At 29.0% G+C, this 27,686-nt stretch overlaps 6 protein-coding genes across 6 annotated transcripts; 2 read left to right on the forward strand and 4 right to left on the reverse strand.

The window, feature by feature from the left end:
• Positions 1–1,522: 1,522 nt before the first annotated feature.
• Positions 1,523–2,216, reverse strand: EIN_328370 (hypothetical protein; the record flags this gene model as incomplete). The annotated part of the gene is made up of 2 exons (XM_004185458.1): positions 1,523–1,777; positions 1,872–2,216. 2 exons carry the CDS (start codon positions 2,214–2,216, stop codon positions 1,523–1,525), a joined length of 600 nt encoding a protein of 199 aa, XP_004185506.1.
• Positions 2,217–2,753: 537 nt separating this feature from the next.
• EIN_328380 (arp2/3 complex 20 kD subunit, putative) lies at positions 2,754–3,329 on the forward strand (the record flags this gene model as incomplete). The annotated part of the gene is made up of 1 exon (XM_004185459.1): positions 2,754–3,329. One exon carries the CDS (start codon positions 2,754–2,756, stop codon positions 3,327–3,329), a length of 576 nt encoding a protein of 191 aa, XP_004185507.1.
• A 208-nt stretch (positions 3,330–3,537) lies between these two features.
• EIN_328390 (hypothetical protein) lies at positions 3,538–4,834 on the reverse strand (the record flags this gene model as incomplete). Its single annotated transcript, XM_004185460.1, has 2 exons — positions 3,538–3,916; positions 4,002–4,834. 2 exons carry the CDS (start codon positions 4,832–4,834, stop codon positions 3,538–3,540), a joined length of 1,212 nt encoding a protein of 403 aa, XP_004185508.1.
• A 1,468-nt stretch (positions 4,835–6,302) lies between these two features.
• EIN_328400 (rap GTPase-activating protein, putative) lies at positions 6,303–8,512 on the forward strand (the record flags this gene model as incomplete). Its single annotated transcript, XM_004185461.1, has 2 exons — positions 6,303–8,136; positions 8,184–8,512. The coding sequence occupies 2 exons, from the start codon at positions 6,303–6,305 to the stop codon at positions 8,510–8,512; spliced, it is 2,163 nt and encodes a 720-aa protein (XP_004185509.1).
• A 9,976-nt stretch (positions 8,513–18,488) lies between these two features.
• EIN_328410 (hypothetical protein) lies at positions 18,489–18,956 on the reverse strand (the record flags this gene model as incomplete). Its single annotated transcript, XM_004185462.1, has 1 exon — positions 18,489–18,956. One exon carries the CDS (start codon positions 18,954–18,956, stop codon positions 18,489–18,491), a length of 468 nt encoding a protein of 155 aa, XP_004185510.1.
• Positions 18,957–21,162: 2,206 nt separating this feature from the next.
• EIN_328420 (hypothetical protein) lies at positions 21,163–21,872 on the reverse strand (the record flags this gene model as incomplete). The annotated part of the gene is made up of 2 exons (XM_004185463.1): positions 21,163–21,706; positions 21,742–21,872. 2 exons carry the CDS (start codon positions 21,870–21,872, stop codon positions 21,163–21,165), a joined length of 675 nt encoding a protein of 224 aa, XP_004185511.1.
• Positions 21,873–27,686: the final 5,814 nt, after the last annotated feature.

The following is a 27,686-nucleotide window of genomic DNA, read 5'->3' on the forward strand; positions in this document are numbered from 1 at the left end:
TAGAAGATTCAATCAATAAAGTATTGAAAAAATTAGGTACAATAAAGGAATTGGATACAAAAATAACACATTTCACTGGCAAAAATTGGGAAATTGGGTATATGTTAAAAATGGGTTGAATATTTAATTGACCAAAAACAAGAAAAAGTCAGTGTTGACAATTTGAAGGCAAATGCGTTTCTCTGGTGAACAAATGAAGTAAAAATTTGACAAATAAGTAAAAAGAATCAAATTTGTCTTTTGAAAAATAACATTCAAATGAATTCATGAGAAAGTATTAGACCATTTTTGTGTAAATAGTTAGGAATTATTAATGAAATTAATTCTATTTTTGAATTGTAATGTTACTTTTATTATAGAAATATTTTTTTATTTTGAAAATTATTTACTTCGGACAAATTATAAAATGTATAATAAAAACATTTATTTGTTCATGTTATATTTTATTATAAAATATAATTATAGTTATTATTTTTTAATTATTGCAATAATATATTGATATATACTTGATTATTAATTACAAATAACTATATAAACTATTAATTATTATAGTCGGGTGATAAAGGGGGTTAATTTGGGACAGAAGTAGTTAATTTGAGTAAAAAACTATAAAATATAATTTATTTAACCATAAAAGTATTAGAAGGGTTTTTTCAATTAACTACTTTGAAAATAATAAAAGAAAACCATAACTATCTATTTTTGATATTATTCAATCTTTGAAAACAATGGAAGAAGAAGAGAAAGGAACCCTTGATGAAATAACCACAGGCAATCAACATAAAAAAGCAATTTAAATACAAGAAACCAGTTTAAAAACTGTATTTCAATATATATTCATGATGTATATGGTTAAAATGCCAGAGTTTAATGAATTAACAACAGTGTCAATTTTTGAAAGTGTCAGGGAATCACTGAAAAATCATCATTTGTTATTTCAATCTTTCAATCTTTCGTTGTTGAACCATTTCCATTGAGAAAAGATAAGAGAAAGACCATTTTAACATAAAAACAATTGGAGTTGAAAAAGAGCAGAAAAGAAATGAAACAAAGGAAAAAACAAAGGAAAAATTCTTTAACAAAACAAGTTTCAGACAAACCATAAAAAGTGCTGCGTTTTAGACTTCCACATTTTTTAAGTGAACAAATTGAGGTGTTTTTGTTTATTTTTGAAATAGAAATTTATAATTATTCAATTTATAATCATTTAAAATAAAAAACGATAATTTATATTATTATTTTAATTTTATGTTTATTTTGACCTTTAAATAGATTTTTTAAAAATTATAGTTTCAAAATTATATTTATCAAAATTAACTACCTTTGTCCCTTTTTAATGCCATTTATCCCCCGACTATAATACATATTTATACTAAATTAATACAAATAGTATATTTATATAATATTTTAAATTTTAAAAAAATAGAAAATAGAATAATAGTCTAGTTTAATAATAATAAAATTTTTATTAATTATACTATAATTAATCAACACAGTAAGAACACAAAGAATAGAACAGAAATTAAAAAGGCGCCAAATCGTCGGCATCATTTGGAAGCAACGAAGAAGTATTTGAATCGTCCAAGTGTTCTTTAGTCTTTTTGAAATTCCAGTACAGCCCAAATAACAAGGATTCCATTAATACCATAACAACCAAAAATATGATAGAAATATATCCAAGTGACTTCAGCCCGACTCCAACTGCTTTGTAACACGTCTTTCCACGAGGGACTTGTGCATTACAGTCGTAGTAATGATTCCACCCGCAGCAAACAAACTACACTATTAATAAAGAGTTAATAAAAGATAGTAGTAGTATTATATATAATTAAAGAATAGTTAAAAGTATAGTAAAGTGATCTCTAACAAACATTTCTTTCAATCGAAGCTAATTGGAAACTCTTTTCAGTGACTTTAGAAACTTTGACGACTATACGAATGGAAGTGATAATCAGAATGATGGTCATCAACACAGCAAAGCATTCAACTATTATAGCATACTTCTTCGGATGATTGTCTGACATCAAATACCCTGCAGCACCACCAATAATACCCGTCACAACAAATGACATCCCCATCGTTATCAATCGCACTCCCAGAAAATCCGCTTTCATATACTTAATCGACACTATCAGACCTATTAATAAAAATATTAAACTCATTACTATTTGAGCTACACACAGAATTTTCTTCGATTGATTCTTGTCTAGTACCATTCCTCACAAATTTCAAGTTCGATCTTTTGCAGTTTGAGTTTATATAATATAGTTTTTATACTATTAATACTTTTGTCTTATCTTTTTGGTCACTTAATTAACGAGTTTATTTTTATTAACGATGTATTGTAGTAACATTAGTTTTTACTATTACTATAAAAACAATTGAATACCAATTTTACAATAATAATAACTTGTTAGTAAAATCGAATTGTATTATTAGACATAGTAAAATTTGCTCGTTAATTTTTGTTTTAATTAACGAGTTTATTATAATTATTTTTATACACCAAGTCCAAGGAAATGTTATTTAAAATGTTATTATTAATTGACGTAACTAATGATTATAACCTGTTCTTCGCACCAATTAAATCTTGACGTACACAACCGGGAAAAGAATAAAAACAGAAAGGAAAACCCCGACGAAATTGCAATAAAAAAACCAATGAAAAGCCGACAAAGAACTTCAAAAAGGTTCACCGAACTTTTTAATATGAAAAAGCGGTAGAACTTCAGAAACTAAAATCAGATCCAGTCATGGCGACTTCGAACCAAGCGTATTTTGAAACCATTCGCGCGACACTGAACAGCGCGCTGTGTGTGATTAACTTTGCAAGTCAGCTGATTGAGCGACACAATAAGCCCGAAGTCGAAGTAGGTATCTCTAAGGAAATAGTCTTTAAACCAATTGTGATTGTCAGAGTCCCATCACAACCAGATAAAGACGAGCCCGCTGTCGACAAATGCGAGAAGGTGATGATCGAGGGTTCCGTCAACTCCGCAAGAATTTCAATTTGCATTAAGAAGGCCGACGGCTTGGAAGTCATTTTACTCAGAAGATTTGTTTCTTTCCTTCAACAAAGAGCTGAGTCCTTTGTCATCTTAAGAAGAAAACCAATCCAAGGCTATGACGTCTCCTTCTTGATCACTAACTTCCACTTGCAAGACCTCTACAAACACAAATTGATCGAATTCATCGTCGACTTCATGGGCGAAATCGACAAGGAAATCTCTGACATGAAGATCTCAGTAAACACTAGAGCTAGAGTCACTGTCGCGGGTATCACTGGTAACAACCCAGCTCCAGGATTCTTCAAGTCACTCTTGGCGTAATAAATGACTCTTTTTCAGTTTATTCAAACACGAATATATCTTAGGTATTGATATTCTCACATCTAAGGTAATTTGTTTAAGTTTTTTCATATTGTATATGACTCCATTAGTTTTGTATTATTATAGTAATATAAACTAATAATAGTATTAATAATATTAATTAAACATTATAATAATTTTATATTTTGTTAATTAAATAATATAGTTTTTAGAATAAGAATAGAATTAATGGAATGACAAAAGTACTCAGAGAATACACAGAAAGCGAACTATCTCGACGAATATCAGCGTCTGTATATCCAAATAGGTAGTCTGCCCATCCACTCTCAAAAGTAAGTTTCCCATTCTCAAATTGACTGAGAAGTGGGTAGTCCCTTCCAATGAATATTCGGTATATCCCCATAACACCAACCCGGTCTCCATTACTATCAAAGGAAACTTTCCCAGTCGCTCCTTCAAATTTCACACCTGTGAATTTGGAGAAATTGTAAGTGGACCCGGACGCACTCCACCCTTTTACTATAGCAGTCACTGCGTCATAGTAACCACTTCCAAGGGGGGGCAGTGGGTCGCCGAAGTTACTTTTTCTATACGTTATTAAATATTATAATTATATAAATATATTACTATTATACTTATATAATAGTATAATAGTTAAAAAATAAAACAAACAATTCTTTGATGATGTTGTTATCTACTGACAGTAAATTAGCAACAACAACATTTGTATTTTTGTTGATAACATCTTTGAACCCGGCATCAGTAAATTCAGTCTCGGATATGACCATTGCGGCATCTGTTAAGACCCACATGTGCTTTGCGTCTAACGCCTTTGGGAATCGTTTCCACGTGTCGAACAATTCTTCCATGTACATATTAGAAATGATCACTGGGATGTCGTAGACTTGTTGCATGAGGCTCTCCATTGTATTTGAATAGACGACACCAAGTAAGGAAATGTTTTTCTCGTTGCAGAGTTTATTCACTCTGAAGTACCCTGAGTTTCCGGACGGGTCGTTAGTGTAGATCATCGCGACGTTCTTCTTATTAAAAGCATCTACAAAGGCGACGATAGAGGAGAACGAGAAGGAATCGACGGGAATTGTTCTTAAAAAGTTGGGGAAGTCAATGGAGTTCGATAAAGTGTCTGATGTTGCCGAGTTGGATATGATCGGAAGCTCTTTGGCATTTGTTTTGAAAACATGGATGTCTTGTTGGACTATCAATTCACTTGTTGTTGAACTGATTGTGTCACCTATAATGGCGTAATTGATGCCATCTAACACCATTTGACCATGTGTGTCATGGACAGTTGTTAAATTGTCGGGGTCGGGGTGATACGCGTGTAACACGACATCGACATTGTGCTTTTTAAAAGTGTATTCGATGATTCTGAAATATGTTTCGTTGTAAGCAATATCTTCTGGTAAATTATTTATACTCACTGCTACGTGATTTGCACTTAAAACTAAATGTATGAGAAGTGCAAAGAACCACAAATACATTGATGATTTTAGTTCACTGAATTACTACTGATGAAACGAATGGTATTAATTAAACTATTTATATTGTAATTTTAAAGTATTAAATTATTAAATTATTTTTATGATATAATGTATTATATTTAATTATATTATATTATGTATTATATTTAATGTTTTTTAAATCATATTTTAATTAATAATATTATAAAATTAACAATTATAATATAATAGTGTTATTAAAAATATGTTATTCGAATTTTTGTTTTTTCTAAGCTGAAAATAATTAACTTGTTTTCGTTTTGTTTTTTGAAAAATAATAATTTTTTATTTCGGATAAAACGTTGTAACTAAATATATAAACTATTTGAACAAAGTTTAATTATTAAAATATAACTATTTTTTATATTATCATTAATAATATAATAATTAACAATTGAAATTATTTAGAAAACTAGAAATATATTAATAAATCTAAATACATAATAGTAAATAAAAATAATATAAATAAGTTTAGTAATAATACCAAACTTTTTGATATGAAAAAAACTTCATTTCTTTTGGAAAAAAGCGATTAATTTTTGGAGTGTAACGGGATAAATAGAACATCAATGGGTTTTATTATAGTTTCAAACGCGTTAATTATTGGGTGGATCTTTTTGTGACTAAAACAAATGGTTTTTTGTAAATAAAAATATTATCATAGAAAATAGAATTATAAAAAAAACAAAAAAAAAGAAAGAAGATGTCCTAATTATATAATCTAGAAAAAAAAACCATATGAAACCATCTAAAAATACCAAAGAAAACAAGTTTCCAATATTATAGAATAAATATAAAATAAATAAATTATACATAACCCGTTTTATTTCCTTTTTTCGCACCGATTACTTATAAAAAAAAACGTTCTGAAATTCAAAAATTCAAAGCTATTTATCTAAAAACAAATTATTTTTAGTGACTTACTTTTTTGACTAAATTCAAACATATCGGCATATCCCGATTCTTGTTGGATTGAATAGACTTGCAGTTGTTGAATAATTACCATGAAGAAACCAAACCACCACAAATGCCTTATATTAATAGAAAACATATTTCAAAACAAAAAATACAATTTTGTAAGTGACATTGGCGTAAAAAGGCGGGACTTTTTCAAAGGAAAAAGGAGCCGTAGATCAAATAGTTCAGATATTTGGCAAGAGATTCATTAATGGAAACAGAAATAAAACATCTGGCGAAGGCAAGATTTGCCACAAAAAAGACGGACATATAGTCTAAAACGAGTGGAGTGTACGACTTTTCATTTTTTGGTAATTCCCATTCCATTTAATTAGAACGAGTCACCATCATTAATAACTCACAATTTAATTAAACACTTTTGGCCATATACTTTTCTATTCTTATTGTTTTGCGCCTTGAATTAGAAGAGTGTTATTTCCAAACAATAAAACAATCAAAGACAATAACTTTCAAATTGGTTTTCCCAAAAGGGATGCGGAGGAAGTGCCGCAACAAAAGGAAAAAACAGACAAAAGAAGTTTTCTGTACAACTCAAATAATTGTAGTTTTGAAACTGAGATACACCAATCCTATGTCCATCGACGTTACTTCAATGGGAACAACTACTCCACCTGACGACCACGAGTCCTTTCAATCGGACCGTCCCCAGTCGATCTCTTCCAACCTTTCTGAAGGCAGTGACACTGACGAAAAGGAGTTATTAGATGACGAAGAACGTAAAGACCTTGCCGGTGCAAAAGACTCCAAAGCCCCTAAAGATAAAAAGAAGAAGAATTTCCTGTCGAAAACATTTAACTCGTTAGGAAAGTCCTTGAAATTGACTTCCTCCTCGAAATCCCCAAAGCCTTCAAAATCACCAAAACCCCTCTCACCATCCCTCGAGATCTCAGACCCTTCTCTGATCTCTGAAAGTAAAACCACTTCAGAGGCGCAACCGGTCGAAAGTAATGAACTGACAAAAAGCTGCTCTTCGACGAACACAAGAGACTCCGACAAGAAAGAAAGGGCTTCAAATCGGAAGTCGACGTCCTCAACACACAAAGAAGAAGACAATCCCCTCGTCGAGAAAGAAAAACAAGAGAAGGAGACGTCGCCTTTGAAGTCTTCAAAGGAAGACAAAGAGAAGAAGACCACGATGTCGAAGATCTTTAAACCGGCTCACAACGCTTTTAATGCGGGCACCGGCTTCATCAAAAACATCGGAGAGTCAACCAAAGCAGTGTTTACTGGCCACTCCGAGACTCCCGAGGAAAAGGCTGAGCGTGAAAAAGCGGACTCTGAGAGACTTTTAGTGTTAACGCTGTGGAAGCAGAACATAGCGGTCTTCACAAACCCCTCCCCACTGGTCATCCCCAATGATTCGTTGAAAGTGTACTCAAGACCAAATAAAGCGAAGATTAATAAGAAGGAATTAGTCTTCTTATTATGCTCAGATGCCGTCTTTAGGTCGGGTCACTTGGACTGTTGGAGTTCGTTAGTTATGCCGAAGGACGAGTATAATGAGAATGTCACTGGAGTGTCGTTGGTGCCTCTATCAGTGAAGGAAGACGGGTACTTTTTAGAGACGAATAGCGAGTCGGTGGAGAAGAAAAGTGAACTGAAGAATATGTCGATCATCGATGTGGAGTCGGACTTTCCATATTATAAAACGTTTTTCTACGAAAATCCAAATACAAGACATTACTTGTCGAAGGACGAGAATGTTATTGTGTCACTGCAGAGATATAAAGAAGTCGCGCGATGCTTCTTAAGGAACGGGAAGGGTGTGACGCGGTGCTTGATATCGAAAGACGACTTTGAGAGGCCGCAGAACGTGCAGACCTTCTTTAAAGACCCGAAGACAGTGATTTGCCTTGAAAATGCTAATGCGAAAGAACTTGATGACGAGCTCTGTACGATGGAGGAGAAGTCATTGATCGAACATTACAAGTTTGGAGTGATTTACGCGAAGCCGGGACAACACGACGAGAACTCGATCTTTAGAAATATGGAGGAAGAGTGCTCGCCGGCGTTTTTCAAGTTCATGGCGCTGATAGGGAACAAAACGGAGTTATTGGGGTACTCGAATTATAGAGGAGGACTTGATGTGAAGACGGGGACGACAGGGAAATATAGTTATACGAATCACGCGTACCAATTCTATATTATGTTCCATGTTGCACCATTACTGCCGTTATTGGAAGAAGACGAACAGGCTTTAGAAAGGAAGAGACACGTTGGGAATGATGTGGTTGTGTTGGTGTTTAAAGAACAGGCTGATGAGAACGATCAATTTGATCCAAGAATCCTTACGTCCCATTTCAATAGTTTGTTGTTGGTTTCTTAATAATAAGAAGAGAGGAATGACAAATAGGCGTCTTTGTCGTTGTCTCACCGATGAAAAGAACAGAAGACAATACACAATATAGAGTCACGACGTGCACAAAACCATCGATAGACGCGTTCCCACCATTTGAGAATGAAACGGGAATCTATCAACACGGAGACGAACTGAAAGACTTCATCTTAAGAAAACTTATTAATGGAGAAAGAATGTCACTGTTCTCACCTACGTTCAGAACTAATTACAGAAAGACCGTTAAGGAACAACTGAAGGATATGAACGAAAGGTTCTATAAGAAGGAATTGCTCCAACAAATCATCAACCCATTTGATATACACTTGCCATCCACAAATAACTAATGTTAATTGGTGCGTAATGTTGTTTAGCGTTGGTTCTAATTTGTTTTTAATAGTAATAAAAGAATAGCAGGTGTTTTCAAAAGACTATAAAGTTATTTAAATTATAGTCGTGGTTAGACTGCGAATCCAGTCCGTTGCAAAAATAGAATGGTAAAACAAAATAAAACAAATTAATAAACGCATTTTGTTATGTTGTTATCCAATTTTTTTGTTTATTTGAAAAAAATAAATAATTACATTTTTGATTTTTAATTAACACAAATTTCAAGTTATAAATTCAAAAAAATGTTTCTAAATAAACTGTTTTCCAAAACTCTGTACCGTTTCCAAAATTTATATAAACCCTTTGTCCTAATTTCCCATTATTTACTATTTTTTATTTGTTTTATTTTTTATTTTCCTGTTTGTTGAACCAACAACAGTACACAGTTTAAAACCCTTAAAAACCAATACAGTTTCAATTATTGAACAAAAAATCGGGAAATCACCCAAATATTGGGTAAATCTTTCCCGATTTTCCAGGTTCGTTATTTGGTTTGTGTTTCATTTTGTGACTAAACTTCAGTAAAATTCTATCTTTCAAATAAACATAAGATAAACGTAATATAACGATAAACTAATGATGTGATGAAGGACATTATTGCATCAAATGATACAACACTTTAATTAACAATAAGTTTCTATTTATTTCAACAATTAAAAAAGTAATCGATAACATAAAACAAACATTTAAACAATCAAGGTTATTAATCAAAAGAGTCTTAAATAAAATAAACAGTTCAAAAATTTAAAAAACTTTTCAATTGTATAGCCTTAACCAATTTATCTTCTCTCAATGCTTGTTTTACTCGTTTATACTTTTTATTTTTATCCAGAACACGACTTGGTGATTCTGTAAACATAGACATTTAATTATAAAGTTGTGTTTTATGTTTTTGGCAAAATTTGTGTTATGGTAATCAAAATTTTAATCCGAAGTTTGTTTTTTATATTTTTCAAGTAAATTTTGGGTGCAAGATTTATTTGTCAAGTAAATTAAAAAAAATCAAGTTTGTTATTTTGTTTTTTTCGAGTAAATATTTATAACGAAAAATGAGGGTTAAGCAAAGGAAAAATTATTTAGAAATTATTTGTCTAAAAAATCGGGGCATCCCAGTACAGAGTTTTGAAAAACAGTTTACTTATTTCATAATGTTAAGTGTATATAAACTTAAAAATGTTTTGATTTCACATTTTTACATAATTATTTTTTAAAAATCAATTCAATAAAAGAAACAATCGTGTTATAAATTTGTGTTATTATAAATTATTATTTTTATTTAATAATATTAATACATTTAGTTCGGTTGCATTAATGTATTTTTAAAAATAAACAAAATGGTTACAGTAGGGGGAGTGAGGGGCTTGACGAAACTGAGGGGCTTGACCTATACTTTTAATGGTTTATTTACTATATTTAAATAAAAACTATTTTTAATGTTCTATTTAAAAACACAACCTTGACTTATAAATTATAGTTTATAAACCATTAAAGAATTGGTTCATCCTTAGCATAAAGTCGGAACTTGAAATTGTATTAAAAACGACTTGGGTGTTTGTTAGTTGTTTCTCAATTAAGTCATCAGTAGGCGTTAGTCTTTATGTTTGATATGGCTCTCGTTGTTGGCAACTCTTGGATATTCCAAGGCAAACTTTCCTCTTCGGATTTGACCAAATATGTTGGGATAGGCGGAAGAACAAACAATTCCAAGTGTTCTCTGATATAAACACCATTGGCTACCAGTAACAATCTGGAAGCCTCTTCTATAGAAACGAACATTCTATTAATCTTGCCAATATTGACTCCAACAACACCAGAACGCTTATGTGATGCAATAATGATGTTTTTGTTGCTTTGCTCTCTAATGCTCCCAACATATTTTTGGTATGACGAGCAATGGAAACAAATATACTCTCTCAGCTCTCCTTGTTCTCTTAGAACTTGTCATGATCTGCCATCACTATCACTATGTTGTCTCATCCAAAAAATAAATTCAAGTCTTCGGTTACTGCGAAATTGGCGTCAATTGATTTCAATTGTCAAAGTATTCAGTAAGCTTGTATTTTAACAACACCGAATACACAAGCCAAATGGCGAGACGAGTTGGATTGTGTGAGGAACAACTTGTCTTTTATGGCTAAAGGAAATCCTGTCTATGTACAAAGAAGTTGTATTTGTGCTGTTATAGAAACAAAATAATTGAAGCTTTGTGAATTAATTCTTGGTTATTTCAAACAATAGAAATAAGCCATTTAATTTTCTTCATAACACTAAGGTTGTTTACTTTTTCTTTTCAAAAAACGTTTTATTTTATTTTGGATAAGCTAAGAATCTTTTTCTTTGACATTTTTTATAAATTATTTATAGTTTTTGTTATTTTATAAATAGAACCGGGAAAACTCTGTATAGTAAAAAAGATAATAAAACAATAGGTCAAGCCCCTCAGTTTCGTCAAGCCCCCCACTCCCCCTACTGTATTGTTTTTGGTGTTTTTTCCAAATAGTTAATTTACTATACATTGTCATATATAATTATATTTTTATTTTGTGAAAAAGTCTATCGTTATTTTTTCGTAGTTATAATGATTTGAAAAATTGTGGGATTTATCAAACCATTAAATTATAATAAATTATATAAATAATTGTGCTATTCGTTTTTACACAAAAACACATGAAAATTTATTATGATTTTGTACAGATAGTAGAAAAATAGGGTGTCAGGAATAAATTGGGTGTCAAATAAATTAGGGATTAGTTAATGTAAAAAAATGGGTTTTTTTTATTTCCCCCCCAAAAAATATAAAAAACCATTAAATAACTCAAAATCATTCTTACACACAATTTATTCTTGACACACAAATTTTCTACTATCTGTATTATTATAATTATTTTTATCTACAATTCATTTATTATAACACTAGATATTAACCCTTCACTCAGTGAAGTAAATTACACTGTCCTTTCCCACCCTCACCCCGTTTACCAAAATAAAATATTTGCCGCGAGTGTTTTTTGAAAGAAGTCCACTTTTCAGCCACTGTTTGTGCGTCCCCATGTCACCCACTTTCCTTGTCCGTACTGTGTGGACGCGGATGTGGTTCCCCCCTGCTTGTCGGGGGGTCAGGGGGATCCGCGCCAAGGGAGGAACTGGAAAGTGGGTGAAACGGTGCACAAACAGACTGTTTGAGTGCGGCCTTCAGAGCCTTCTTTTCAATGCTCCATTTCGTTCGGTTTCCACTAACTCGAGGTGATTTTTCGGCATTTCTTGAATTCGGGAACCAGACCTAATATTATCCAAAACGCCCATTTACTATAATTATAATTAAAAAATTATAAAATATAGTAAATTAATTCTAAATTTAGACGGGGTGAAAGTGGGAAAGTCCTGCCCGAAGTAAATTGATTTTTTTATAAATAAATAAAACTACAGTTGGGAAAATGAAATTTGCTTAAAATTGTATATTTTTTGAAAAACACGGGTTTTTACTAGAGCTGCCATAATTTGTAAATTACTAAATATTTTTTTGTTTATTTTGTTTTTTAGAAAAATAAAAAATCGGGAAATTAGCTTATTTTTTATTTTTTCAAAAAAACCACAATATTCGAATAGTGAATTTGTTATTTGGTTAATAATTTAATATTAATTTATATTTGATGCTTATTGGAAAACACACGTATCAACAAAACATTAAGAAACTCTACGTGTTATCAAAAAATAAAAAAGAACAATAACAATCAATTCAATTTTTATTTTGGCTAAGTGGTAAAAAACAAATTAATAATATTTTAAATAAAATAATATAGTCCACTTCTTCATCGTGTTAAATACATATAATATTCACATTATCCAATACAACTTTTAAAATCAATTATAATTAAAAATAATTTACAAAAATCAGCCTGACAATTATATTTATTCGGTAAAAATGACAAGATAATAAATAACAGTAACCAATGCGAAATATTTTATTAGTTAAATATTTATCGAGTAAATGTTGTATTACAATTACAATTTGATAGTTGTTTACGTTGTTGGTATTATTAAATACAAATACTAATATTAAAAAACAGTTGATTTAAAATATTGTGTCTCTATTAAGTTACAACCAAAACAAAAACTTTGTGTTTTGATTGAATTTTTATATTATTAATGATATTCAGTTTCACGCTGTTCAATTATTGAAATATAACAACATTTGCTCATAAAATTAGAAACATATTTATAATTAATTATTGTATTTATTTTTGATACTCTATTGACAATATAATATATTCTTTTTTCAACTCATTAAAATAGAGTTTTTAATTACATTTAAAGAAGCTATCAAGATATCAATTTAAATTATCAAACAACAAATATTCAATTGTGTTCATGTCTATTTATTGATAATTCAATCTTTGAATTTAATTATAAATTATAATGACATTAAAATTTTTGATTTTTTTTGTCACTTTTGTATAATTACTATATTATTATTAAAAAACAAACAAATAAACATTAAAATTAATACCATTTATTTTATTGTATAACTACAGCGATAAAAAATAAAGTACAGCTTATATTGATAATTGCATGTAATCAAACATTACTTATGTTTTTAAAACGTCTTTTAATTATTTTTGTTTAATTATACAACATAATAAGAATTGTATTTTGATAACACAACGACGGGTATGCTCCAGTTTAATAAATACACAATTCTTTTATAAATTGTTTATATTTTATAATATGAATTGGTCTAACAATTTCATTATTAACTATTACATTTTTATTAAGAAGCTCTGTTATAATAATTAAAATGCTTATATTTTTAAATATAATCATGAGACATCAAACAATATTTATAAAGTAACACAATAAAATAAAGAGAATATATCTATTTACAACAATTATCAATTTTAACTTGTTTCTAATACACATGATAGCAAAAATGATCATTGCTTTCATTCAAGAGTTAATAATTGTAAAAAATTAATTTGATATACAAAGTCTAAAATAATTATTATCGTTTAATTGATATTCTATAATTTCTCTTTGGTAGTTTTCAGTAATAACATTTTCAATAAAAGGATTTAAACAATAATAATAAATAACATTTATTAAAAAAATGAAATACACAATTTTAATATGGACTATTGAAAAGGTTTAATTTAACCGTTTTATCGACAATGAGTATTTTAACTGCTATCATATTTTTATCAATAATAATTTTTATTGTTTTTTGTTTTGGGGTTTTGGTAATATTTTTAAAAATATGCCGAATTAATATGTGTTTAACAAAAAATAACACAAAATAATAATATTTCAAAATAAAATATAAAATAATTGTAGAGTTTAATTTTTAAGTTTTGTCTTGATGATAATTTAGTAATTAGATTACCGAGTAATTTAACTACTTGGTAATCAAATTACTGAAATTACCTATTACTGAGTAATTTAGTAATTCGAAAATTATTGCAGCTCTAGTTTTTTACTAAAAAATAAATATTTAAAAAAATCGACTTTAATTATTGTATAGTTTATTAGTTTAATATAAAAATAAAAATAATTAGTTTTTCTTTGGGCTAAGGTTAATTTGCTGGGCGAAGGTTTAATGGCCCAACTGTACAATTCAAAGTTGATTTTATTGATTTTTAAAAAAAAATATTTTTTTTGTTTTTTCAATTTTTTCGTTTTACTGGAAGGGTTAAAATAACTTGTCTTTCTCAATTTATAACTTTTTCATTTTTTTTTTCGTTTTTGTGTTATTTTACATTTTTCTTGTGATTTTCTTGTGATTTTATTTTGAATAACATGTGTGTGTCTGTTTGTTTACTTATTTTTGGAATTTATTAGTTAATTAAATTAAAATAAATACTTATCTTTTTTATGGAACTAAACTATAATAAAACGATAATTAGAGAAATTATTAACTATCGTTTTTTAAACAGAATCACAAATTACCATTATATTTAGTAAAATTAACCATTAATATAGTACACGCTTAATAGTATAAAACCAATAAGAATAGTAAGTGTAAATAAATAAATATACTGATTTTGCTATTATATATAAGGGGATATAAGGGGACTATAGGGGACTATAGGATTTATAATAATCATTTATCATTATTTATGTGTTATTTTTGTTAAACTTTTTAATTGCAACATATAAATAAACAATATTTAGTAAAAAAATAACAATTATTTAAAAAACACATATAAACTTTGCTTTTAATCATATTGATAGTGAAAATAATTATTTAGCAATAATAACAATATCTATGTATTTTTTTCATTTTTTTACTTCAATGGATAAAAAATTACGTTAATACAGAAGGCTGAAAAATCACTTGACAAAGAAAAAAGGGATGACAAAATTCTATTTTTAATTTTCAGAGTAATTATTATTAAGGTTTGAGAACCATCGTTAGGGGATTTTGATTACATTTCTCAAATAAAAAAATACATTATTTTTACCACAAACTTGGTTTTGCTATAAGTAAGAATTTGAGTAATAATTATAACGGTAATGTTTGACCTAAAACAACATGAAAATTATTTGGAAAAATAACATAAAGAAAATTAAAATCCGATAAAAACTGTTGTTTTCAACTTTTTTTGGTAATCGGCTTGCTTCTTTCCCCACAAATACTGGATTTTAACAACTTCTTAGTAAATGTTTCAATTAAAAATCAGTTTTAATGTCAAGCCCTTCAATGCTGCCTTCAAATCCGTTATCAACCATTGGAGTTGATAACGTGGCGCAGATGGGTAGAAGTGGCACACTTGACGTAACAAGAACAATGAAAGAGTTGGTCAGTGCAATTTTTGTGGACAACAATATTTCAAATGATGCCACCAAGCACTCAAACACAAAAGCAGCTTCTGGCCAACACCTCGAAAACTCGTTATTTAAGATTCTCAACTCTTTGGATACCTCCACATCACATGAAGTTGTAATTGCATCTTTTCTCCGAGCATGTATGGTTTCGAGATTGACCAACAACAGATTTGTTTTTTATGTTGACATCAAATCTGCCAGTCGTCTTGTTGAAGAGTTTCATGCGTTTTTCCAAGCCAACGTGTTTTCAAATATGGCAATAACTAGAAGGCTCTCTGCTCCACTCAATGAAATTGAGACTGTTTCGATATCTGATTTAGAAAGAGAGAAAGAGAGCACCTGAAACTTCAGTTTTGGTCAGTCATATCAACCATTTAGCCCAACAAATTGAATTTTCGTGAAACTTGGAGCAACCCATTTCCATTTTAAAAACTCAAATTGCCCATATTTGTGAGGACTTCCATGTATTATACCATGGAGATCACCAAGTCTATGGCAGTCCTGTTGACGCGCTTCAACAGAGATTTGAGCCTTTCGCACTCACAATTTGCGAATTGGAGGAGATCCAGAACTGAACCATTCGAAGAGACGTTTTATAATTGAGTTCAGTTCCATTTTTTGTTTTTGGAAAAAAATAAAACGCTGTTTTTAGTCTTTGTCAACTAATTACTAATTATAAAAATAGAATGAGTGGTAATACCCGAAAAAATAAACTTTAAACAACCTACCAAAAATCATTATTTGGGCATTTTGGCCAATCATTTTCTGTCAATCAATTAATTCTTTGTCAAGTAATTATTCTGCATCCTGTAATTCTGTGATTTTGGGTTTAATTACAAATTTTGAATATCTTTTATCTAAATTAAAATCATTTTATGTAAGTTTGAATATTTTTATTTTTTGTTTTTGATTTGAAAAAAATCATTTAGAATGAAATAATGATCATTTTAAATGAGATTTATAAAATTAAATATAAAAACAAATAAACTCTATTAACATACATGGAAAACGAGTTAACTGCACTCTCAACACTCTGCACTAACGCAGCAAAGGCGGTGTCAGACCTCATCAAATCTAGTGAGGAATACAACTTTGTTGACGACAAGTCACTCTACATTGATCAACGCATCGAAAATGCAGAGGGACACTTAGACAGACTTGACGCTATATTTGATAGAAAGAAAAACATCACAACTTCACTCAACACCATTGTCACCGATTTGGATAACGCATCAAACAAAATCAAAAGTGAGATAAGTCTATATTCAATACAGAGCGACAACAACAAGTTGTATGAAATATATAATGTAAAATTTGCACTTTACGAGGAGAAGTGCCAAATGGACATAAAACCACTTGAAAATGAAATCAGTGAAATCATACAAACAAAAAACTCAAAAATTGATCAAATTATGAAATCAGATAAATTTATCAATGCAAAGAGACAACATGATGAAGAAGCCGAGAAAATGAAGAGAGAACACGTTACACTTGGAGAAGAAGCCAGTCTTGAGAAATTGACAGGAATGAAAATCGTGGATGTTGTGTTTGACTCAGACAAAGACAATTGGTCAAAAGACAGCTCGGTGTTTGATACAAAAGTTATGAACAAAAACAACTTGTGCTTTTTGGTAGAAGACGTTAATCACAACAAGTTTGGTGGCGTGTACACTGGAAATATAAATGCAGTTTGTAAATATATCAGCAGTAGCAGTTCTTACATCTTTTCGCTTGTAAAAGATGGCACTTTGAATCCAAAAAAGTTCGGTAAGACTGGGAATAGCGCTGATAGTGAATTTTATCTTTATTCTCAAGACAGTCTCGGTCTCTTTGCATTTGGTGGTCGTGATATATGTGTGTACAAGAAAGGTGTTGATGGTAGTTATTGCATCCCATCCACTTACACCGCCAATCAGAACGAGTTGACTGATAATGACAATTTCACACCAAAAAGTGTTGTTGTCTTCCAACTTAACTGACTTTTTGTCACTTTTTTATTTTCGTATCAAATATTTGCAACACGTTGACTCCATAAGTCATATTTGTAATTTTCCACGTCACCACAACTTGAATTAATGTACACAAAATTTAACAAAATCTGCCTTTTTGAAGGGCCGGACAGACTGAAAGAAAAAGGTTTTACCCTTCAAACCTAACACTGGAACAAACACTCGATTAGGATATCTTGATGTTTCTTTTTTCAGGCATCTCCTCTTTGTGTCTTGTATCTTCTGGAGATGGATTCACGACGCCGCAACTCGCCGGGTTCAACAAGTTTCGACTGTTGCGGCATATCTACTCTTTGTGTCCAGTTGTATCTTTATGAAGTATATTAAATGAAAAGTAGTTTGGTATTTTTATTTATTATGGGTTTTCTTAAACTACAAACTTTATGAAAATATTAAAATCATATTAAAGTTGATATTTTCATCTAAAAACAAATTTCACAAATGTTGATATAATTAATTATAATTTAATATATTGGTAACACAATTTATTTTTTGAAGCAAAAAACTAAGAAAAGATTAATAGACATAATTAGACAATTACAATTGACAGTATATAGTAAATTGACTATTTTAAATAAATAAAAACATCAGTGATGTTGTGAAATGAATCGCTACTTTTAAATGTATTTTTGGGTTCTACAAATAAAGTAAAAATGACTTAATAAATTTATATTGATTTGTGATAAAATTAAGGTTCCTTATTAAAAAGAGAACATCACCAATCTTTTTTGTCATTGAAAATATCCATCACTCAATGAAAATTATTTAAAAAAGGCATTTCTTTTGGAATTATTAGAGTCTACCTATAGACTCTAAGGAAGACTCTAAGTTAGATTTTATCTTTCAAAAACTCAAGGCATCTAGTCGAAATTAAACTATAAAAAATAATAAAAATATTATATTTTTAATAACTAGACTCTTGTATTTTAACTAGATTTTAATTTAAAAAAACTATAAAACGATGTAATAATTATTTATCCTTGTCTTTTTGTGTTTTACTTGAATCGAATTGTTCTTAGTCTTCAAAAGTAATTGCACTCACCCGATAAACTTCAAGTTGTTTGTTGTTCAGATCTTCACCATCCTTTCTGACCTGTCTTCCAACTCAACGATTCTCTGTTTCGCCATCTCTGACTGATTGTTGTGTCTTCTTCAAATCCGCTTGTGTCTTACCAATCTGGGTGTTAATTGTAGACTCCTTCTGTTCGAATTCTGCAAGCTTTCTCTCAGCCTCTTCAACCTTTCTAGCATACTGTTTAACTTGTTTCTTAGCTTTAGCAGCCGCGTTTTGTGCTTCTTCCTTTTCTGTTTCGATTCCTTCCAACTCTGTTTCATATTTCGCTTTCAATTTAGCAATGGAAGCTCCAGTGGCACCAGCGTCCGCCAATTTAGCTTCTGAATTGGTGACTTTAGCTCTAAGTTTTTGAGTTTCTTTGTCGGGTTTTTGTTTCATAGCTCTCTCCTTCTCAAGTTCCTTCTGTGAATCAGCCTTTCGAACAGCATCTGCACTTTCAGCCTTCTGTCTTTCTTCATCGGGTTGAGTTTGAATTTCAGCAATTCTTGCATTCAACATGTTCTTCTCTTCTTCTTGAGCAACAGAAGCCGGTGCACTGATTTGGACTTTAAGTGATGAGACTTATGCATTGAGTGCTTTAACTTAGTCTTCCATCTTCTTTCTTCTATCAGATTGGTCCGCTGCAGTCTTCTCAGCCTCCGCTTTGTCGTCCAAAGCCATCTTCTTTTGTGCTTCAAGTTTTTTAATCTGTGATTCATAATTCTCAATCTTAGAAGCGTCTTCAACAGATTGCTTCTTCAATCCTTCTTAGCAGCATCAAGTTGAGTGTTCTGATCTTTCAACGCAGCAACTGCCTTCTCCAAATCAGCAATGTCGTCTTCCTTCTCGTGCAATTATGTCTCAAGATTCTTTGAATTGTCTTCTTCGGCTACTAGTTTCTTTTTCAAGTCGGAAATTTCGCCTTCCTCATCTTCAATGTTTTTGTTCAACTCGGTGATAACACAATCCTTCTTAGCAATAGTGGCTTTGTACTCATTAATGTCATTTTGAAGTCTTTATTTTATATTTCAAAAATAAGTAAACAAACAGACACACACATGTTATTCAAAATAAAATCACAAGAAAATCACAAGAAAAATGTAAAATAACACAAAAACGAAAAAAAAAATGAAAAAGTTATAAATTGAGAAAGACAAGTTATTTTAACCCTTCCAGTACCAGGAATTTCCAAAAAATGTATACTTAATATAATCTTATTCATTTTGAGTGTATTTTAGAGTAAATAAATTCAAAAAACGTTTTAAACATTTAACAACCATGGGAAATACCAGGAAACAAAATTATTAGTAAAAAATAATTTAAAATGTTATAATTTAATAGTAAATTATAACCTAAAATCGTATTTTTATTGAAAAAAGGTTCACTTTTTTCAACTGGAGAGACTTGAAGATTCCTCTGATTATTCTCTTTTCAAGTTGAAAAAGTTTTTGTTTTTATATCAAAAAAATAGTATAGTATATTAAACTAAACACAATAATAATCTTTACGAAAAGGAGTTTCAGAATGTAAAAATGAATTATATAACTTTTTAATTTGAATATTTATTATTGAAAAAAAAGGGATACGTCATTCCTTGAATATTCAGAAAAGCGATTACATCAAACAAAAAAACACTGTGATCTCATAATTTTTTTTATCTTTTTTGTAATTCAGTGAAAAATAAAATAATTTGAGTTTGTCAAAAAAGAGTAAAATATAACACTGAAAAAATAAAAGGAAAATACACTTTTGTGAAAATCACCTTTTTAGTTCTTTCTTATTCAATAAACAATAAAAACCTTTTAATTTAATAATAAATGAATAAGATTGATTTTTAATCGTCAGACACATCAATTTGAATAGAAAAAGAGTCATAAACATCTCAAGGAGTAAAATAAAGACAGTAAAACCAAAATTTGTCTTAAATGATCATGACACCTTGTTTATTTAATTACGTGTGTTTTCCAGTTGTGAGTAATAAAGATATGACTTTTTCAAAAAAGACAAATGTATTATCAATACAGAGAGCAAATTTTTTATATGATTAGAAAGACAAGTATTTGTTTGTTATTATTAAACAAATGGTAACATATAATCTGTTTTGTCTGATTATTTTTTTGTTTTGGCTTTTGTTTTTTGAAAATGCATTTTTGGGATAAAAATCAAAACCAGAAATTTGATAAAAACGAAAGATTTACTGATTAATGGTGTATACTTTATGTATATACTTATAAGATAGTGACTCTTATCAACCAGATTTTGTATTCTACTCACCCACTTTCACAATATATAGCTATTTGAAGTGAATATACTGTTTGTTGTTTGTGGCGTTTATACAGGGATACACAATAAAAACTAACCAACAAATAGATTCACAATTCTTTTATTTTGAATTGATATACCAACTCAGTAGAGTGATGCTATCCTTACAATTTAAAATCAATGATAAAGCATACAAAAACGAAGAATCAGGGTGATGTGAGTCAGAGATTTGGAAATTATGTAATCACATCATTTATTTGTATAATATTATAGTAAAAAATTAGTATAATAATAATTTTATAAAAAGCAGCAAAGCCCCTCCCCTATAAATATGAAAAAAACGCTTTGAATATTGTACGATACACCGAAATGATTTTTAGAGATCACAAAAGAAACAGAAAAATAACAAAGAAAGTAAATAGATTATTAACTATAATAAAACCAATAAAACCAAAGAAGTAATTTACTCCATTTCCATCAATAACTCTGTCAATTCATTGAGGAAATTCAACCTGTCCACCTTATCGTGGTGATGATGATAAACCTTGTAGGCATTGAGGGCAGCGATGTCAAGTAAATCATAAAGTATTCTCACATTCCATCTTGAAGTGCGCCTTCTACAAGTGTAAGTATGTATCATTTGATCTGCACTATCAACACCTCCCAATGTCGCATTGTATTGTTTTATCACATTTGGTTTGTGTACACTCACAAGTTTGCTATCCTTTCCCCTCACTTGCTCCTGAACGGTGTACAACTCTTTAGCATTATGCATCGTCGTCATAATGAGCACCAACTTCTTCTTTTCGTTATAGTAAGAAAGCAATTTGCATACACCCTTTGTATACACTTCCGTTGAATCTGCCTCTCTTGTAGTAGCCTTTTTATCATCATTGGGGTCATAACGTTTGATTTGCTTGGCTTCTTCTGGTACCTCAACTCTGTTTTTTCGCACAGTCCCAAGCAATGTTGAACCATATTGAGCCAAATAATGTGCCAATCTTAAGCTGCAGAAAAGTTGTCACATACAACTGTCACAAACTTTCCCATACACAGTTGCGGAGCTACCATATCTATCGTCACCCGAAATCCTTGATTTTCTTCCTTCTTGTCGCATTTTTCACAGTACATCTGTAGGTTTATAACCATACCACTTTCACAATCACAGCACATCTTTTTGTTATTCATTGAACATATTATCAAACACAATATTAACAACAAGTCAATTACCGATGTATATGTCTCAACACCATGAATTTCCGACTTCATTGATTATTCTTACAACAAAAAAACAAACCCAAAACTTGATGTCATAACGCTGAGGTTTGGACTTGATGAATACCTTTGCCCATATCTTTCCCTTGAATGCGCAAAGGTGTTCATCAACCGATAGTGTGGTGCTCGGTGTAAAGTATTTGTTGTTCACTAAGTTGTGAATAAAAGCTTCCAACACTTCCCTAATTTTGCCAAATTTGTCATTCGAGTTTGGCGTGTTTGATGATTTGATTAACCCCTTTTCTATAGTCTCTTCATCATTTACTTTTTGTCTCACTTCAACATCCCTTTTTAGCTTCTCTTCTGTCAGGTCAACAGGATGTTTTTTGACCCACTCATCACAACTCAAATGGTCTTATTCTTCAGTCTCTTCTTTATTCTTTGGAATTTCCTCTTCATTGGATACACTGTCCTCACTCTCTTCTTCATCACCTATAAAACAACTCTCTTTCTCAACTTCATCCGGAAAAGTTGTGACATCGTAAGTCTCGATGTTAGCATTGATAAGTTGAAAAACATTTATGGGCATAGCTTTACCATAAATATTTGGTTTCCCGTGTTTTTCGTTCCAAAGCTCGGAAATTGGATTCTTTATGTCGTGGTGTGCTCCCATATATAGTAAAATGCCGAAATATCGTATAATGTCTATTTTTTTATTTGGGGTTTACCTTTTTTTCCTGATAATTTGGCGTTGGTAAATGCTGTTATTTTTTCGACTAAATTTTCGTCAAAAACCAAAAAACAAGTCAGAAGCAGTCGAATTACAAAATTCTGCTTTATAGTCAGCACCCACCTTCGCAACCTTCCTTTTGAACTTTTTCTTTGTTGATGGGACCCATTACTTTCCACTTGTTGTCACCAACAATCAAGTCTTCCATGTGATAAAAACGAGTTTGGATGTTTTTTTTGTAACATGAATGTTGGTATAATGGTTTTATAAAAGTTTAATTATTATATTACAGAATTCAAATCAAATCAATGAAAATATATTATAATAACATTTAAAACAAAATAACATTCATTATACTTTATAAAAATACTTTAAATAAAAATAAATATAAACAACAACCCTGAAAGTTGAACTGAAAAATAATATGGAAATAACACTAAAAGGATGACATATCATAAACATGTTAACGAAGAATGGGTGAATATATACACAAGCTCGCAAATACGAATTATTGTACTCAAATGTTATAGTTTGTTTATAGTTACTATGTGCTCTGTCAGATACTAACAAACAGATTCGTAATTCTCAAAAATGTACGTGTAAACCTTTCATGTTAAATGTTTGTTTTTGAGTGAATTTTAATTATCAATAACTATGAAAAGGTAAAACTCTGCAGTGTTTCATGAATATACACAGTCAAATGATCATGCAAAAAACATATTTGAACAAATATACGTAGTAGATAATGAGTGAAAAGAACAACTTTTATTTGCTTTGGACTGATGTGTGTTGATGTTTATTTATTTTCATTTTATGTATACTTGTTATGATGTAATATCTTTTGTCTATAACCAAAATAAACGATAAAAGCGTCGAAAACGAAATTATATAACAGAAAAGAAGAAGAGTGAGATGTTGATACATGAAAGGAACAAAAAAAAGTGAAAATGTTCAATGAATCAGCAAGTAACACACATAACCCCACATAAGGGTTCAACGAATAAACTATACTTTTAAATTTAAACCAATTATTTTAATTCATCGTTTTAGTTGTCATTATAGTAAATATATAATAATAAAATTATACAACATGAACTGTAAACTACAATTTTTAATTCTTTTTCGTATCTTCGAAATTTTTGGCATTTTTAACACTTGTCACACTTTTTGAATTATTTTTTATTATAAACAACAAGTAATTGTTACACTCGATACAAAATTGCTACTCACTTATTCGGTTTTTCTGTTGTTTTGATAAAAAAATGAAGGTTATTTGTTTATACATTATTTTTATTGGCTTTAATGAACTATAAAATAATAATTTTCCTGTCAACTTTTCAGAATTTTGGAATTGGGTTTTGTTTTTTTGAAAATTTTTGAAAAAAAAATAAATTAAATTTTGTTGATTTCTGGTATTGGAAGGGTTAATTATTTTTTTATGTTAATAATTATTTGTCACGCATTTTAAACTTTTTTTACCAGTTCTAAATTATCTTACGTATGTTTTTGACTTTAAATAATTATTGTCAGCCCAAGCATTTTGTTGAATCTTCAAAGTCACCTTTATTAATTATTAATTATTAATTATAGTAATTTAATAGTAATTTAATAAATTAAATAATCAATATAGATAAAATTCAGGTAATTTCAGAGCACTAAGGGGTTTCAGAAGCCAAGAGTTTTTTATAAAATCAAATATAAACAATTGTTTAATAGTGTAACTAAAGTGAGGCGAAAAACCCACACCTGGAGAAAAACCCGCACCCATTTTCTTTTTTCTTCTTTGAAAAGCTGTTGGATGAAAAAAGGTTCAGTCTTAGTTTTTTGGTTAATTAAGAATGTTCTTATAATTAAAATACAATATAAAAACTACATGAAATTAACCTTAAATAACAAATATAAATTATTAGGAAATTAAAAATATTATTTATTATCCTGATATTTATAATGAAGTGATTAATAAGCTTTTGAACATATTTTAGGTTTAATTTTAATATAATTAATAAAATGTTTAGATTAAAAAAATAATATAAGGTTCACTTCCTAATACATACTTTAAACAATAAAATACTGATTAGTTTCATATAGTATATAAACAATAGATTGTTATTCAGTTTATTAACCATAAAAATACGAATAAGAAACCAATAATTTATATCCATTTTAAACCCATTTCTATTAATTAATTAATTAATTAATTGTATTTAACAGCCACTTAAACATAATAAATAACATAAACAAACAAACAAACATTAGTCGCGCGTAATTTGCATCATCTAATTGTTAATTTATATGCACTGTGTTTAAATAAATAAATAAATTTGCCAAAAGGTAATGGGGATCCGTAACAACTCAACACCAACACATCTCTGTTGTTTGTGTGAGTTTGAATATTTGAACTGGTTTATCTTAATTTTAAGTTTTCATAAAAGTTCTTTGAGAAAAAAATAATGGTGGATATAAAACCCCTTTAATTTTTCAACAACTTAAGTCATTTTAATAGTTTATATTAATATAATTATAATATTATGTATTGTTTGTTGGTGGTGTTTTTATGAATATTTTTATTAAAATTATTTAATTTAAATTAAACAATTTTTTAATTTGTAAAAAAAACAAATATTAGAAATATAATAATTTTTTATTATAATTCATAATGATTGTTATGATAAAAAACACATTCTGTAACTTCTTTGTATAATGTTACTGTATGATATAACGCAGTAATGCATTATAGTATTGTTGATGTACATTCGTTTGCATATCAAAATTTTTGTTTTTTACAACCTCTTAAAAAAATGTGTGTCAAAAATTACATAACTTGACTTTTTTTATTGTTTTTGAACTTATTTAAAAAATGGTTATATTAAACACACAACCGAGCTATAATATAGCATATTCACGAAAACGTAATTGAATTTGACTCGTGAGTATTATAGATATAAAAGAAAATAAATTGATCAAAAATAAACATTTTTCTGGAAAAAAGCAAATCTCTGAATATTTTTACTATACATTACTATATTATAGAATTTGTCTTGTAAAAATTTGAACTATTTTTATAAATTGGGTTTTAATAAACTATTACAAGTTAAAAAATATAGTTTAAATCATTAAACTATATATAGTTTATATAATAGTATATTTGTTTTATGTAATAAACACAAATTTGAAACAATGTTTAAATAAACTAAAAGTACGTAAAAATTCGGGCCATTTTTGTTCTTTGATAGTTCATTTTGAACCAAACTCGAATCATTTTTTATTTTTGAATAAAAAACACTAACAAATAAGAAAAAGAAACTCTAATAACCCGACTTTTTTATTTTTTACATATTCTGGAAGTAAAAAACACAATAATTTGGGTAAAAGAAGAAAAAGGAAAATGGGTGTGGGTTTTTTTTCCTCACTTTAGTATTTTTGAGTATATATTTGCTTTATAAAAATGTAGAATAAAAACTGTCGATCTATTTAAAAAAAATACACTAGTAATTGATATGTAATTTTTTACAGTTTATAATTTTAATGTTTATTGTTGGTGCAAACATTTAGGTTACTCCTTTTTACAAGTAATATTATAAAATATCAATACAATATATTAAAAACGTTGTATCAAATATATTGTTACAAAAATGCATAATCTGGAAATAAAGATCAAATGAATCACCAATAATATGAAACCGAAAAAGAAAAGATGAGATGGTTCAAAATGTGAATTTTTGGTATCATGAAAGCCCGATAAAATAGTTGGATGTAAGATAATTAAATTCCAGGTGTTATTATAATATATATAATTAAATAATATAATAAAGGTTGCATTGTTACTGTCTTTTAAACATTCGAGTTGGTACTGGTTTTTAAATTCTCATACATATAAATATATGTTGTAGTTGATTAAACATAAAATGCTTTAATAATAAATAAAACAGACACATCAGATATCAATTATCAATTTCAAAACAATCACGACATTTATATTTTCTCTATTGTTTTACAAAATCAATAATATTTAATCAATAATGGTTTAATATTTTTTAGTGGTAGAGGTATTTGGTTTATATAATATACTTATTTATACAGATATCAACATTTTTCTTTAACTAAAATGGTTGTAAAATTTATTGATATTTTAAATAATATTTGAATCTAACAGTTTTAGTTTGATGCCAAACTATTAAAAACAAAAATGTTTGCAATTTTTATATTTATATAATTATCAAAATAGTTAGTTTTATGTTAATACACATACAATTATATATACAGGCAGTGAAGTGAAGGTATAAATTTTCAATTGATTGCTAAATAAAAGGGTTTTCTTATTTCAAAAAAATTTATTTTGATTGGCTAAAACAGTCATTCTCAATAAAACCCTTATTTAACAAGCCGAATTTGTCCTTATTATTTTAACAAATATTGACATTTTGATTATCTTGTTACCATTTTGTTTGTTTGAAAATAATATTTTAGAGTTTTTTTTAACCATTTAAAAACTATAGAAAAACAACAATCACACATAAACCAAGAAGCGAATAAACCAATAAAAAACCATCACTTAACTTACTTGGCAACAAGTTTAACTCCATAAATCCAGCTTCATCACAATCAAATAAATGATAAGTGTGTTTGTTTTTGCAAGCTCGCCCAATAGCCACACTCACAACTTACTATTAATTAAAGATTTTAAAGATGATGAAATAAAATTTAATAATTGAATATTTATGTAATAAGTGGCTAAATAATGACAAAATAACAATAACAAACGTGTAAAATGACACCGTTAAATGTTTGGTCTTTGTTTTCTTTTTTAACAAGAGTTAATGCTTGGTGTTTGCCTATTTTTCTTCTTTCGACTTCAATTTATTTTTTAAGTTCGTTCAATTTTATTTTTCAACTTATTTTTTCAGCAAAGTCGAATTTAAAAATAATCTAAAAATGGGTCTAAATTTTTTCAAAATATTTTTTTAGTTTTATTAGAACATTATCTCAGTGATAATTAATATAAGAAAAAACCAACAATACATGTATAAATACAAAACATTTTA

The sequence above is a fragment of the Entamoeba invadens genome (assembly GCF_000330505.1).
Source record: "Entamoeba invadens IP1 unplaced genomic scaffold scaff_1105074725601, whole genome shotgun sequence".
Taxonomy (NCBI): Eukaryota; Evosea; order Mastigamoebida; family Endamoebidae; genus Entamoeba; species Entamoeba invadens.